The 13,847-nt window shown below is 44.4% G+C and overlaps 1 protein-coding gene across 1 annotated transcript in view; it reads left to right on the top strand.

Annotated features, from left to right (window-relative positions):
* LOC138213526 (plexin-B2-like) overlaps positions 1-13,847 on the top strand; it is a 128,770-nt gene that overhangs the window by 83,299 nt on the left and 31,624 nt on the right. The window contains exons 4-9 of the mRNA XM_069174692.1: positions 9,187-9,704; positions 10,028-10,354; positions 10,627-10,765; positions 11,431-11,576; positions 11,663-11,842; positions 12,411-12,545. Of these exons, the coding sequence (XP_069030793.1) occupies positions 9,189-9,704; positions 10,028-10,354; positions 10,627-10,765; positions 11,431-11,576; positions 11,663-11,842; positions 12,411-12,545 (1,443 nt within the window). The 5' untranslated portion in view covers positions 9,187-9,188. The remainder of the gene's footprint in view (positions 1-9,186; positions 9,705-10,027; positions 10,355-10,626; positions 10,766-11,430; positions 11,577-11,662; positions 11,843-12,410; positions 12,546-13,847) is intronic.

The following is a 13,847-nucleotide window of genomic DNA, read 5'->3' as shown; positions in this document are numbered from 1 at the left end:
CTGCATGGTACGTGGATTAATACGCCACTGAAAGTAGATCTTTGTAAATATGAAACTCCATGTAAATATTGAGATGAAGAGATTGTTGGTTTTTAACGTAAACGTTAGATTAATGCCCGACTCGTCCTTTAGGTTACGAGACAACATTCATGTCGTAAAATGTGTCACCGGGGAGTCGCTTCATCTGCTCTAAAACCAAGAACCCGTTTTGATCTTTTTCAACTCTTTAAACCCGAGTGACAGAACACCTGCCAGTTTTTTTTTAATTTTTTACATCTTTTTCATGTTAAACGCGCCTTTAAAAAAAAAAAAAAAACGTAACATCATCACAACGCGGAGCCGGCGAAGTCTGCAGAGAGCTTCAATCATGACATCTTAGGGATTTAAAAATGAGTCGCCGAGAGCTGTCAGGATGCTGTGACAGTTATTCCCGCGTGAGCCCGAACGCAGCATTACACCGAACGAGTCCTCGCCGTGGTAACGACACGAGCGGCCTTTAATTGCTTTGACGGAAACTCTTGACGGCGCAAAGCAGTGTTGATTTATTTCTTTTTTTTTTTACTTGCTAGAAACGCTGCTCAGGTATGAGATAATTAAAGCAGGAGGCGGCTGCGTTGTTATGCAAAAGGAAAGGACACACACGGTCTCATCAATGTGAAGCATTGTCGGGTTAATGGGCGGTGTACTGGGAGAGAAAGTGGGAGTTAATCGCTCACTCCGACGCAGAGGACACAGCCACTAAATTACATTTGCATAACACAGAATTAATCTGTGTGCGAGTTTACCGCCATGAAATGAGATCAGGAGTTGTGTTTTTTTGTTGTTTTTTTTGTCTCTTTCTCCCTCTTTACTTCTGTCTTTTAATTTGGCGGAAAGCTTCCGATGCGTCGACGTAAAGTCGTGTTTATTTAAGAAGATTGATTTCCTTCCTTCCTGGCGGTTCCACAGATTTCACTTCATTTCAGTCTGCCATGAAAATAAATTTGCACTGACTTGAAACTTCCTTTTAGATTTGGTAATCCATCACGCTGAATATTTCCAGGCTTTTAGGGTTTTTTTTTTTTTTTTTTTTTTTTTTATATCAAACTTGTATTTTTGTGGGTTGTAAAAGGGGCGGAGATTTAAAAAAAAAAAAAACACCGCGGTGGTGCGTTCAAAGACAGTTTGTTCATGAGCTGCCAAAAAATGAGAAATTAAGCCATCAAAAAAATGTACTTCACTCAGAGGACAAAAAGCAAATGTAAATTTGATAGTTGTATCATTATGGTAGTTCCTCAGCACACGTTACTTACGTAAAATTACTTGATCTTTTCTTCACTTTAACCGCATATTTTGTTGTTGTTGTTTTCCCTAAACCTAAGGCACCTGAATTTTCACATGTCAACGAGGCAGAGCGTCACGCTGCCCCCTCTGGTGGACTGACGGGTGTATTACACATTTTGACATGATACCGGGTTGCATTTTGTGCATTTACATGATAATATAATCCTAATATTATCCGCGTCAGTCCTACGAAGCAGGTCTTCATTTGCAGTAAACCGGTTGATGGAGACGTTCTCGTTGACGTTTCCTGCGTTTTCCTCCTCGTGGTGTAAATTAGCTTCACAGTCGCTCCTCTGTCGTCTCTCGCTCCTCCGACAGTCCGTCTTTGTCTTCGACCCTCGACACCGTTTGTTTCTGCTCGTTGTGTCGCTGCCCGGCTGAGACGTTACCAAGTGGTACTATACACAGACAAGTGTGTGTGTGTGTGTGTGTGTGTGTGTATAAAGCACTCAGTCTGCTTAATAACTGCTGACCTCTCAGACCTTCTATCATAAGACTAATCCTCCCCTCGGAGGTCGAGTTATTAGAGGATGTTATTCTGTCAGGGCGTAATAATGTTCACGTTAGAGATGATTACAGAATAGGGTTACTAGTGTAATATGCTTCCTCTCAACTTTTTAACCCCTCGTCTTCCTCGCTCCGACTGATGAGCTTCGTCGTTCCGTTTGTTCGTTCGTTCGTCTGTAGTTGTTTGGTGTCGTGGATGTTGGAGTCGAGTGTTTCTTTTGTGTTTAATCCATCGGTTTCTTTCTTTTTTCTTTTTTTTTTGCGGATGAAATTAGCAGCTTTAGAAGCGTATAACATTTTGAAAATGTCCTTCTGAGTCTTACAGATAGCGAGCGGCTGACGGAGATAACCAACGTAAAGTGTTGTCGTGTGGTGTTTCCCAAGAAACATTCAAAAACAATGTTAAAACTCAATTAAAACTAAAATATCTGAACCTGCAGCTTCTTCAGCGCATCATTTCACCGTCCGACACACAACTGTTCCGACGTTATCTGAGAAGTCTTCGTACGCAACCGTCTCCACGAGCGTTGAAGCAGCGAGAGACGGATATTTCCCTTTTTAAACGGTGGTGGAGACCAAAACGAGAGCGAATCTTTGACTCGGTGAAGGAGAGTTTTGATGAATAACATCTGCTGGATGAGAAAAATAATCTAAAACTGTTGCTCAGAGCTTCAGATTTTTTTCACTGTTATTATAGTCTAGACACCCTGTTCGCAAAAACAGCCACTCTGAAGGATGGACCAATCAGAGACCAGTGTCCTGTGTCTTTTTCTAAATGTAGTTGCAGCAGCGGTGGAGTTTCTGATGTTTCCGATGAGTCAGCGATCGGTTAATACCGTTTCAGTAGTTTACGCATTGGATGCCCCAAACCCTCAGCTGTTGCAGGTGTAAGGAAAAGTTACGGCAAAAAAACTAAAAGTAATGCAATTTCACCGCCCCAGCCCCCTCCACACCATGCACTTTACCTTCTGCCGGCTTTGGCTTTGAATTTTGGTTCTCGTCATAAATCGTGAGGTGCTGAATTGTCCAATGTTTGACTCATTTCTGGGCAGACGGTGCCGCATTCTTAAAGTCTGTGGAACTCGGCTGACTCGATCTGTTGCACCAATCTTTCCACATTTAGTGTTGTTTTTTTTTCATGTGAAGAATGCGGTGTAAAAAGCCAGTAAACTCTCCCTAAAATTTCCCAAACCGAGACGAATTAGTTTTTTTAATTTGAGATAAAACCCAAAAGTCTGCACAGAATCTGCCGTCAACGATGAGTCATCCGGTTTATCCCGGTGAGCCCGAGTCCAAGATGCTACAACAAATTGGAGTTATCTTGAATCGGTACAGCTGGTCTGAGATATTTTAGGCGCCACCGTGTAAACATGCCAAAAGTCTGAAAAACAAACAAAAAAGCCTTTGGTTTGAGGTGACGATAAAAACCATAACAACCGTTTTATTGGCCGTTTCCCAACCTATAAAACGGCTACGTCTGGTTTCACGTCTCCGCTGTATCGCTATCTCTGTCTCAGATAAATTCAATCTTCTTTTAAGAAACTATATGCGACCACTTGGATGGTTTTCTAGACTGAATGCGCGTCACTAATTTCCATTTTTTTGAGACAATTGGCGCCTCATCAAGAGCGTCTTCAGAGACGCCTGCGTCTTCCAGACTGTTTGTATCTCTGCAGTATAAATTGGGTAATATTGCTGTGGACTCTGGGACTGGCAGGACGGATCGTGTGTGTGTGTGTGTGTGTGTGTGTGTGTGTGTGTGTGTGTGTGTGTATACTATCCTCTTCGGTCTTTTAGCTTTATACTTACTTTGTCTCGGCCGTGCTCTCCTTCAGGCTTCTTCATTACCACCAGTAAGAAGTCAATTTCCCCCGGGCTCCGCCAATCATAGCACTCATATCCCCTGCAGCCCCGGCCAATCAGCTTCAATGTTCCTCCGGCCCGTTGTCATGAATGGCTAATGACGCCCCGGCAGTGGGCAGGAATGTAAATGAGATCGCATCGGGACTTCTTTCTTTTTCTATTATTTTGGTTTTTTTACTTACAATTTTGGAGCGAGTTTACACCAAAATAAAAAATGTCAGTTGATATCCACGCAGACTGTAGAAGAAGTGTTGATTCCTGCAGGTGTATGTTCAGCTGTTACCTGTAACTACCACGCTGAAGTGGAGTTACGGTCGGGTTTTATGAGGGTTGTTTGGTATTTTTGTTGGATTGTCGCATTTGCTGTCAAATTAACGTGTCAGGATCGGTCACGGTTTGGTGGTTCGACTCCGACTGCAGCAGCATCGTGTCCTCTGGAGATTTATAAAGTCTGAAAGTGTGTTCAGACCGAGCAGCAGCCCAATGTGGTGGTTTTTGTCTTGAATTTCGGCAACCAGAAACCATTTCTAACAACGGGAGCGCCTCATTTATTGGAATACATTTTCATAATCAGTTAAGTCAAGTCAGGTTTTTTTGGTTTTGTTTCGCACAACAAAATCAATACAAACAAAAGTCGACTTAAAGCGCTGCACAACATCAAACCGAATCAAAACAATCAGCTGTGAACTTTTTAAGCCATCAAAGACAAATTCCTGAATTTGTGCCGCCGCTTCTCAAATCTTAGCCACATGCATTGTTTTGACAAATTTACTCAAGAATTGTCACTCTCATCTATTTTGTTGCTTTTTGCTGAAAACAATGATCCCTAATTATCTTTTCCCTCCATATTTTCTGCTGGTCATGTAATTATGGCAGAATTGTGTCAATTTGGACATTTTTCTTGGGAATAGAGAATTTGATTCGTGTTTAGAAAATTCTTACCGACATGTTTCAAATCCCAAATTTAATGGAAACAAGCGTGTCGTCAGTTTCAATGGTTGTCTTTTGGTGGGGGGGATACGAGGATCAGACCCACATCTGGACTGACAGGCAGGTAAACAGACAGACAGACAGACAGACAGACAGACAGACGTAGATGGCGTTTCAGATCCAGTAAGTTCCTCGGGGATTCGGCGTGTCAGAGAAGCAGTTTTGTTTGAACTCGTTCCCGCGGGGCCGAAGATGTAAAGACAGACAGAGAGAGAAACAATGTGAATTATAAAGAGAAACTAGAAAGAGAAAAAGCTTAGAGAGGTTAGAGGGAGAAATTCAGTCAGGCTTTATTCCCCCGGCTGCGGCTCCGGCAGACATTCCTGGATTTAGTTTCACTCAACTTTTTAGCGGAGGGGTCAGCGCTCAAGACTCTTACAAAGTATGCACTCAGGGTTTTAATGAGTCACACGCTGCTGGTTCTCTCTGCTGTGTGTGTGTGTGTGTGTGTGTGTGTGTGTGTGTGTGTGTGTGCGTGTGTGTGCGTGTGTGTGTGCGCGCGTGTGCGTTAAGGCCGGTTTTAGATTTCCATCACCACATTAGCATTTCATCCCCCGTTGTTGGTAATTCCAGTTTTCTATCAAATACGTCTTGCTGGTAATCTCACACAGGGACTCCGAGGCGGCTGTAACTCTATATTCAAGCAGACGTTCTACTGAACACATTCATTCCCTAAATTCTGTTAACCCAGATACGTCAGACTTTAAACCCGACTCCCCCTCCAGATGGGTACAGAAGAGCCACAGATGGAAATAAAGGAGTGGAGGAACATGAAGCCGGCGGATGCATCGGTACAGGTGTACCGCTGGAAACAAGCAGCCAATTAGCACCTTCGGCATCCTCAGCAGGGGCTGCGAGCTGGCAATTATTTTTCATTGTCATTGAATCGCTGTCTAAAAATACATCAAAAACTGGTAACAAAGGCCTTAAAGTGATGCATTCGCATTGTGTTTTCCATGCAGTTTTTTGGTCTCTTTTGTAAGCAAGATTACAGAAAAACTACCAGCCTGGTTTTTATGGAAATTGGTGGAAGTGTGAAGCTCGGACAAAGGAACAGCCCATTCAATTTTGGATTGAATCACAATCACAGGGCGCATTCACAAACTATTTTTTTCTCTTTCATTGATATTGCGAGTTGGTGCATTGTTGTTTTTTTTTGTTGACACTCCTTTGAAACTTTTACAACTTTATCACTTCACTCCATGATTTAGCTCTCCAAGCACTCATCTGGTGGCACATGTATTAAAGGCTTCATAGAGGCTTGTCAATGATGATCTTTTTTTTTTTTGTTATCAATAAGTGTCCTAAAATCGTGGCCCAAGAGTTCTCCCCGTGACGTAGCTCCAAACGGGGATTTCTCATTACGCAACTAAACATCTCGAAGTCAAATTGTTGCTTCGGAAAATAAAAGAAACAAGCTCAGAAACTCACACTACTTTTTTTTTTTTTATTACACCTTTGACACCCGGTTTATTCCCCGGCTGACACCAGTCAGGCTTAAAGAACCAAAGCAGCAGGATGAAAGCCAGAAAACACAGCAGAGAGAAAAGAAAGAGGGCCAAAGATGGCTGGCAGAGCGCGGAGACAGCTCCCTCCGGAAACCAAAGATGATTTTCCTTTGATGTGGCAGATGCACACATCCATAACAGGCCCTCCGAGAGAGAAGGTGAATATATCCGCCGTCTTTATGCCTTTTCTTTTATGGTGTCGGGAGCCTGAGAGAGAGGAAATTTAATGAGAGAGGAAGGCCACATGACAGCGACACAGAGGCCGGGATAACACGGAGGGGAGGAGTGGAACAACGCCGAGATGTTCGGTGTTGACCTGCAACCTCGTCCGGCAGTATATAAGCACACTCAGAAACAGGCAGGTTTTAAAGAGCGGGAATAAACCAGTTTACAACTCGCTGGGTGATTTGAACCCTTTGACGAGAGAGCTGGAGGAGCTGGCCAGTAAACAAAGTTCCCAACGTTACAACGTCTACTACAGCCCTGAAACTAAACGTCGGATACGCTGGGAACAGACGGTGAGAACCGAAACAGACATCGCCGTCCAGCAGAGAACTGAAGCCACCAGACTCCCTTGAAAAATAACAGCAATTTTTCCAGTCATCTTGCTATTTCAGGGCGACCATATTTGGACGAGCTGTGGCGGAAGCGAGCGGTGACTCTGACTCGATCTGATTAGGAACCTGACGATGCTAAGCCCCGCCCACCTGTCATTAAAACCTGACTGCACCACAGGTCTATCAATCAAACAACCACGCCCCCAAACGTCCCTGTTTTTGTGGCTTAATATCGAATTAATGATGGAGTTATTTTCAGATGCGTTTTGAATGGGAGTCTATAGAGCAAGAGGTTTTTTGGACCCCAGTGGTCGTCAGTGGTATTGCACTTCAAGGCACTTACTTTTCAGACCCGTATGCTACGTCCACTTTCATATATAGTCCATACTTTTGACGTAAAGACAGGAAGCTATCGTCTTTAGCGCCCAACACACCATCCGTCCGCCTTCAGAGACGCGACGCTGCAGCACAAAACATTATTTCATCTTTTATGTGAAAAAGAAAATGGAAAGCTCATCGAAGTAGAAATTTGGGGGAAAGTGATAGATTTGTGTGGGGTTTTTTGTTGTTTTTTTATCATTTCCTGCAGAATTTATCTGGGCAGTCCACCAGAATGGATCCGCACCATTAAACATGTAAATTGAAACATCATCGTGGTGCGTTTATGGTGCTGTAAACTCAGGACATTGTAGGACTTTTTTTTTATGGGCACGCGGTGCTGTTTAGTCAAACTTATTTTACAAGGTGTTGGATTCAAAGAATATTCAGATTTATAAAAGAACTTTTCCAACTCTGGTGTTGCTTTCCAACCGTCTCCCCACTGGAACACTTTTCTAAAACTCCGCACTGCAGCCGTTAAGCTACCTGATATCTGTGGATCGGTAATTCAGGCGAGCAGGTGGGGCAGAGAGATAAGTCTTTTTCAGACTAATAAATCCCTTTGCAATGAAGCGAACTGAAGTGAATTCAATTTGCAGGGAGTGGAAAGCACACAGGGGTGGGGGTGGGGTGGGGGGGTATGCACCAGTCGATTGACCAACCAATCGCCAACTATTTGAAGCAGCCAATCGGACGGCGGAGCCATCACGGAGGCGAGAATAAACGAAAGTGACGCTTAACGTGTGATGGGAGTTCATGAGATTTAAAAGGGAAGAAGAGGATGAAAACGATTCGGGTTTTTTTTGTTTTTTTACTTCACTTATTTCGAGAAGAACAATTAGAAGAGTCGCGTCTCCACGACGACAGCGTGACATCAGAACGGAGCGGGCGCAGAGAGGCGTTTATTGAAGCAGATGTTGTCGAACGTTTTTACAGCCGTCGTCCGCGGCTGTAATTAAACACACATCCAGACTAATGGAAGGAGAAACTCTGTGTCAGACAACTAATTGCTACACTCAGTCTCTCTCTCTCTCTCACACACACACACACACATTCACATTCACACACACACACACACACACACACACTCACACACACACACACACACACACACACACACACACACTCCTCTTCTGTCTTTGCCAATCTAATCTGGCTCAGCAACTCTCACTTTGAGGCCGTTACCTCCACCTCCTCCACCTCCTCCTCCTCCTCCTCTTCCTCCTCCTCCTCCTCTTCCTCCACTTTTCCTCCAGTAAAGGATGTTCCGGCTTTAATGAGAAGCTGCTCATTATTGCATCTTGTTTTTTTTCTTTTCGCTCTCAGCGCTCCTCCTTTTTCTCCGTTAAGATTCTGCGTTGTTTTCGGAGGGCGAACGCGTCGCTATCCGTCTCTGAAGTCGAGTTCAGAGAGTTTATTGTCAGAGAAAGTGTTTGGAAAAAAACAAACAAACAGAAAACAGTTCAGGCCTGAAACCAGCAGTTGTTTTAGTAGAGATTTGTGTGTTGGTTATTTTTCTTGAATAATGAATTGATCTGTGTGTACACTGTCACAAAGAGGACAACATGACCAACCAGTCCAAAATAATCAGTTAACAAGAAATAAAATGCTATAAAGCTGATTAACCTGATTAATTATCAATCAATCAACTTATTTAAAGTGCAACATGGTCCCAGTGCACTTTACAATTACAAAGAATACATAAAACAGAACATATAGCAAATAAAATAACAAGATTTACAGAGTATTAAAATAGTTGTTCGTTATTTTCTGCTAACACTCTTCAATTTTTTTGTTTTAGCACGAAGCAGTTGATCGACAGACAATAATTGTCAGTAATTATTATGTAGATGAGAGATTTTGGTGACTTCAATGAAAAAAATAGTTACTTTTAAAATGCAAACTGTTTCACAACTTCTTGACAAAATTAATTGAAATGAATCCAAAAGAAATTTCAAAAACTGTTTCATCCCTCATGTGTTTCTTAATTTGATAAATGGTGAAAAAAAATTCTAAAAACCACATTTTTTTTCTTCCTTCTCTATTTTTTTTTCTTCCAGACATGATGGAGCGGCGGTGGGCGTGGCAGTTTGCCCTGGTCGCCCTGGCGACCCTAGACCTCAGCACCTCCCGCGGTCGGAGCGCCGAGTTCTCCTCGGACACGCTCATCAACAACGTGGTGGGCGACCCGCGCACGGGCCGGCTGTACATCGGCGCCGTCAACGCCCTCTACCAGCTGAGCCCCGATCTGGAGGTGGAGTCCCGCACGGAGACGGGTCCGCGGCGGGACAACCGGCAGTGCACGCCGCCCGTCAACGACGCCTGCGAGGAGGCGGTGGACACGGACAACCACAACAAGCTGCTGCTGGTCCACGGCGCCAAAGACGTGCTGGTGGTGTGCGGCAGCGTCTTCAGGGGCATCTGCTCGCTGAGGAACCTGAGCAGCGTGGAGGACCTGCTCTACTTCAGCGACTCCAAGGGCGAGAAGTCGTACGTGGCGAGCGCCGAGGAGAGCGTCTCCGTGGTGGGAGTGATGTCGTACTTCACCAAGGACCGCGACAACGTCAGCGTGTTCCTGGTGAGAATGAACACGTGCACAGTTCACACGCCGTCGTGTTCTTTTTTTTAGGTAATTAAACAAAAATGTAAATGATTTCCGCCACCTGTGAGAACAAACAAACAACCCCCCCACCCCCCACCCAAAATGTAATCAGTTCATCCGTGGTACCAAGTGAATGGTTTTGCCAAATTTGAAGAAATTAACTTGGGGCGTTCTGGAGATATCGCGTTCACAAGGACGGGACAGACGGACGGTTACAGAACGGTTTTATTGGTTGGAGGTGTTTTGTATTTTGAGATGTGTTGTCCCCTTCGTCAACGGAACCGTCTCCTCCGTCTCAGGTGGGGAAAGGCTACGGCAGCCACGACAGCACCAAGCTCATCTCCACCCGCATCCTGAGCGACTACGGCGACTGGGTGATGTTCGACAGCATCATCGAGGCGTCGGCGGTGCAGGCCAACCCCTTCGTCCTGCGCTACCTCCACGACTTCCGCTTCGCCTTCAAGGACGGCGGCTTCGTCTACTTCCTGTTCTCCCGGACGCTGGGCGTGCAGGACACCAAGAATTTCACCTTCGTGTCCCGCATGTGCGAGGACGACCAGGGCTACTACTCGTACACGGAGCTGCAGCTCAACTGCAGCGCCGGCAACAAGTACAACAAGGCTCAGGTAACCACGACAACGGGGGGCTTTTTTTTTTTTTCTTTTCGGCTGAGTCAGCAGTGACTCGGGGGGAAAAAATAATAATTTACGTTTTGGATGAGTTAGTCTCGGTCCTGACTCCCCCAAACAGCTGAGGAAATTGGATTTAACGTGCTCTTGAACTTGGAATAGCTTCAATTTACGGGGTCTCCTCTCTCTTTCGCTCTGCCTCGGTTACAAACATATTGTCAGCAGGAACCTTGTAACACTCAGAGCTGTTTTTTTTTTTCCTCTCCCAGGCCGCCTACGTAGCAGCACCGGGTGAAGTCCTGGCTCAGAGCATGACCGGCTCGGGCCGGTACGGACGAGTCTCGGCCTCCGACGAGGTGCTGTTCGTCACCTTCACCTCCGACGAGGAACCCTCGATGTCGGCCATGTGTGGGTGTCGCCTCCGTGCCGATTGGATGTTTTTATCAGTTTGTCGGCAGGACGTCAAAACTTGTCGAAACCGCTTCAGTGAAATCTGGCGGAGAGTTTTTTATTTTTATTTTTTTTATCTGAAAACAAATGTCCTCCACGTAGATCGTTTAGCAGCTTGTTCTGGAGCTTTTTTTTAATTTATTATTTTAATCATATCACTCGATCTTTATCGGCAGAAGGAGCTCAGGATCGGGAGCGCTTCGGCTTTGCTGCTCTGAAAATATTGGAAAATGTAAACATTCCCACAAAAACTTGATCGTGTAACACGACCGCAAAGCTTCTGGATGAGCTGCTTAATGAAAAGCTTGTGGTGAGACGGGTTTTCTCAGCTGTGCAGAAATTCCTCTACACCTTTTTGACAAATGTGTCGAAAAATCTGTATTTTCAGGACTCCTTTCACTGATTTTATCCAAATATTGGAGCCGTGTTCAGTTTTTTTTCAACTATTACTGGTTTAAAAAGTGTAAAATGACTTCATCAGTCCCTGACCTCGACATTCATAATTCAAATAAAAGAGTTATTTGTTTTTTGACATGTTCCTGCTTTTCCTCATCAGACCCGTGTGATCTGTCACCTGAGTGTTGAACAGATCAGAGGATCATGTTTTTTGTTGTTGTTTGCAGGCATGTACCCTCTGCAGTCTATTAACAACCGGCTGGTGGAGATCATCGGAGCCTGTTACAGCCACAACGGCATCATCAAGGAGAAGGCCGCCGTCTACTCGCCGTACTCCTCCAAGTCTGAGGAGCTCTGCAGCAGCAACAACCAGGTGAGAGAAACGCTGATCCAACGGGTCCATGATCCTTTTATTAATACGAATGCGTGACGTTTTCACTTTTTTCTCTGCTCCATTAGAACAACATGGCCCACATTTATAAGTGCGGAGCCGAGTTCCTGCCGTCCCCGCTGGCCAGCAAGGCCGAGTTCGCCCTGACGGCCGAGCCCCCGTTGGTCCGTAAGGGTCACATGACGGCGGTGGCGGTGGCGGTGGAAATGGGGCACGCCGTGGCGTTCCTGGGAACCGCCGCCGGAGAGGTACGTCAACATCCGTCTGTCCTTCGTTTTTTACCTTCGCGCTTAAAACAGATCCGGTGTTAAAGGTTTTAAAGACTTTAATTTATACCTTTTGATGACGCCTTTTTTTTTTTTTTACATCACTTTTTCTACTTTTAGTCCTCGACAGCAGAAAACGTACAGCTTCTAAAAACGTACAAATTCGGCGTTCTCATACGTGCGTGAACACGGTAAATACGATCGCATTTTAAGGCAGCGTGAAACTTCCCAACTGACTTGACGTTTTGGATCTGAGAAACGACGGCCGCAGTTACCGCTAATCGCCACAGGTGTCGCCAAAGAGAGCGAAACGAAGGTCTTTTGAGATTTAAAAGTGCTAGTTTTTTTACATATTTATTTTAACGTCCGCGGTACCAGGACAGGAGTCTGCATTTCTAAACGACCTTCAGAATTTTTTTCAGACTTTTTTCAAAAACAACGTTTAGCACCGGATGCTAATTTCCGTCCCGTGAAAGCAGCATTTAGACGACAGCCCGCCAGCGTTCCCGATTTAATCACGTGCTAATGCAGTTTCCGTGTTTCCCGCCAGGTGCTGAAGGTGCACTTATCGGCGCACCCCGAGGTGTTTGGGCGGGCGCCGGGCGAAGTCACGGGAGACAAGGTCAACAAGAACCTGCTGTTCGATTCCAGCCGCCAACACCTGTACATCACCACGGAGAAAAAGGTCAGACGATTGATTCTTCTTTTCTTTTCTTTTTTTCCATCTTACACCTCACCCAGAAGGTCAGGGACTCCGTCGTGTCCTCACTTTTTTTTTCCATGTCATCCGTCAGGTCGGAGACTTAATGAGGCTTTTCGTTGATTCAGTCTGTGCCGTTTGATCTTTTTTTTTTCCATTCGCACCGACTCATCCGTCTACATTACCGCACAAGTCACTCATTGATTTATTCACTCCCTCTCTTTGTTTACCCGCTCTTCATCCGTCTCTCTTTCTTTTTTTTCTTTCCTTTGTCCTTTCATCTTTCGGCCTCCATCACTCTCCCGCCGTCGCCACCGAGGTGAAATAGATGCTATTGATTCAGAAACGAATTAATCAGAAAGCACTTCAAGAGTGCAATTTACTTTGATCGAGTCAAGTGACGACACTCTAGCTTGTTTTCCGTCTGCTCATTTGAATTTATTGGACCGGCCTCTTCTTGTCGGAGACGAAAATTATATCGCGCAGCTGGACGGAAGAAGTTCTCGACTAAAACGCTGTCGATACAAGAATTTAACGCCACACGAGGTTTCCTAACGGCGCTGGAATTTTCTGGAATACCTTGAAATTATAATGAATCTACTCCAGATGTTTTTGTTGTTGTTGCATGTTTAAAATTTAGTTTCCTTTTGATCAAAATGTAACTTTTTCCATCACATTTGTTTATGGGTGCATTTATTTGCTTCGCTGCTCATCAACATCTGGCAACCGCTTCACAAAAGATGCTTGAAGCAGCAAACGAAGGCAAACATCCCAGAAAAGTATTAATTCCACATGCTTAGGCGACAAAACAACTTTTGACCAAATTTTTTTGGTTAATTTTGGTTCGCATTTGTCAAAATGTAATATTTTTATTACATTATTTTGTCTGTAGTTTTATTTTCCTCGCTGCTTATCAACATCTGGAAACTGCTTCAGTATAGATGCTTTTTCTTTTGGCTGCTGATCGAAGGCAAACATTTCAAAGATTGTCTGTAAAGAGTTCCTACTGTTCGTGGAATATCCTGAAAGTTTATAAAACTTTTTTTTACCAGATATGTAAAATCAGAGGATTGGATCATTTTGTCCTGGAATATTAATGGATTTGTTTCTAGCATGTTTAAATGTCAGTCGAACTGTAAAATGCAGTATTTTCCTATATAGTGTCTTTTATCTCCTTCCTGCTCGACAACCAGTCACTTTAGATCAAATGTGCTCTTTCAGGCAGGATTTAAATTAACGAGCCAGTTCACACAAACAGAAGCTAATCGCGTTTTTTTTTTAGCTTTG

Source organism: Embiotoca jacksoni, unplaced genomic scaffold (assembly GCF_022577435.1).
Source record: "Embiotoca jacksoni isolate LCO1_2020_lvr unplaced genomic scaffold, fEmbJac1.0.p SCAF_102, whole genome shotgun sequence".
NCBI lineage: Eukaryota > Metazoa > Chordata > Actinopteri > Embiotocidae > Embiotoca > Embiotoca jacksoni.
This window is presented reverse-complemented; position numbering and strand designations above follow the sequence as displayed.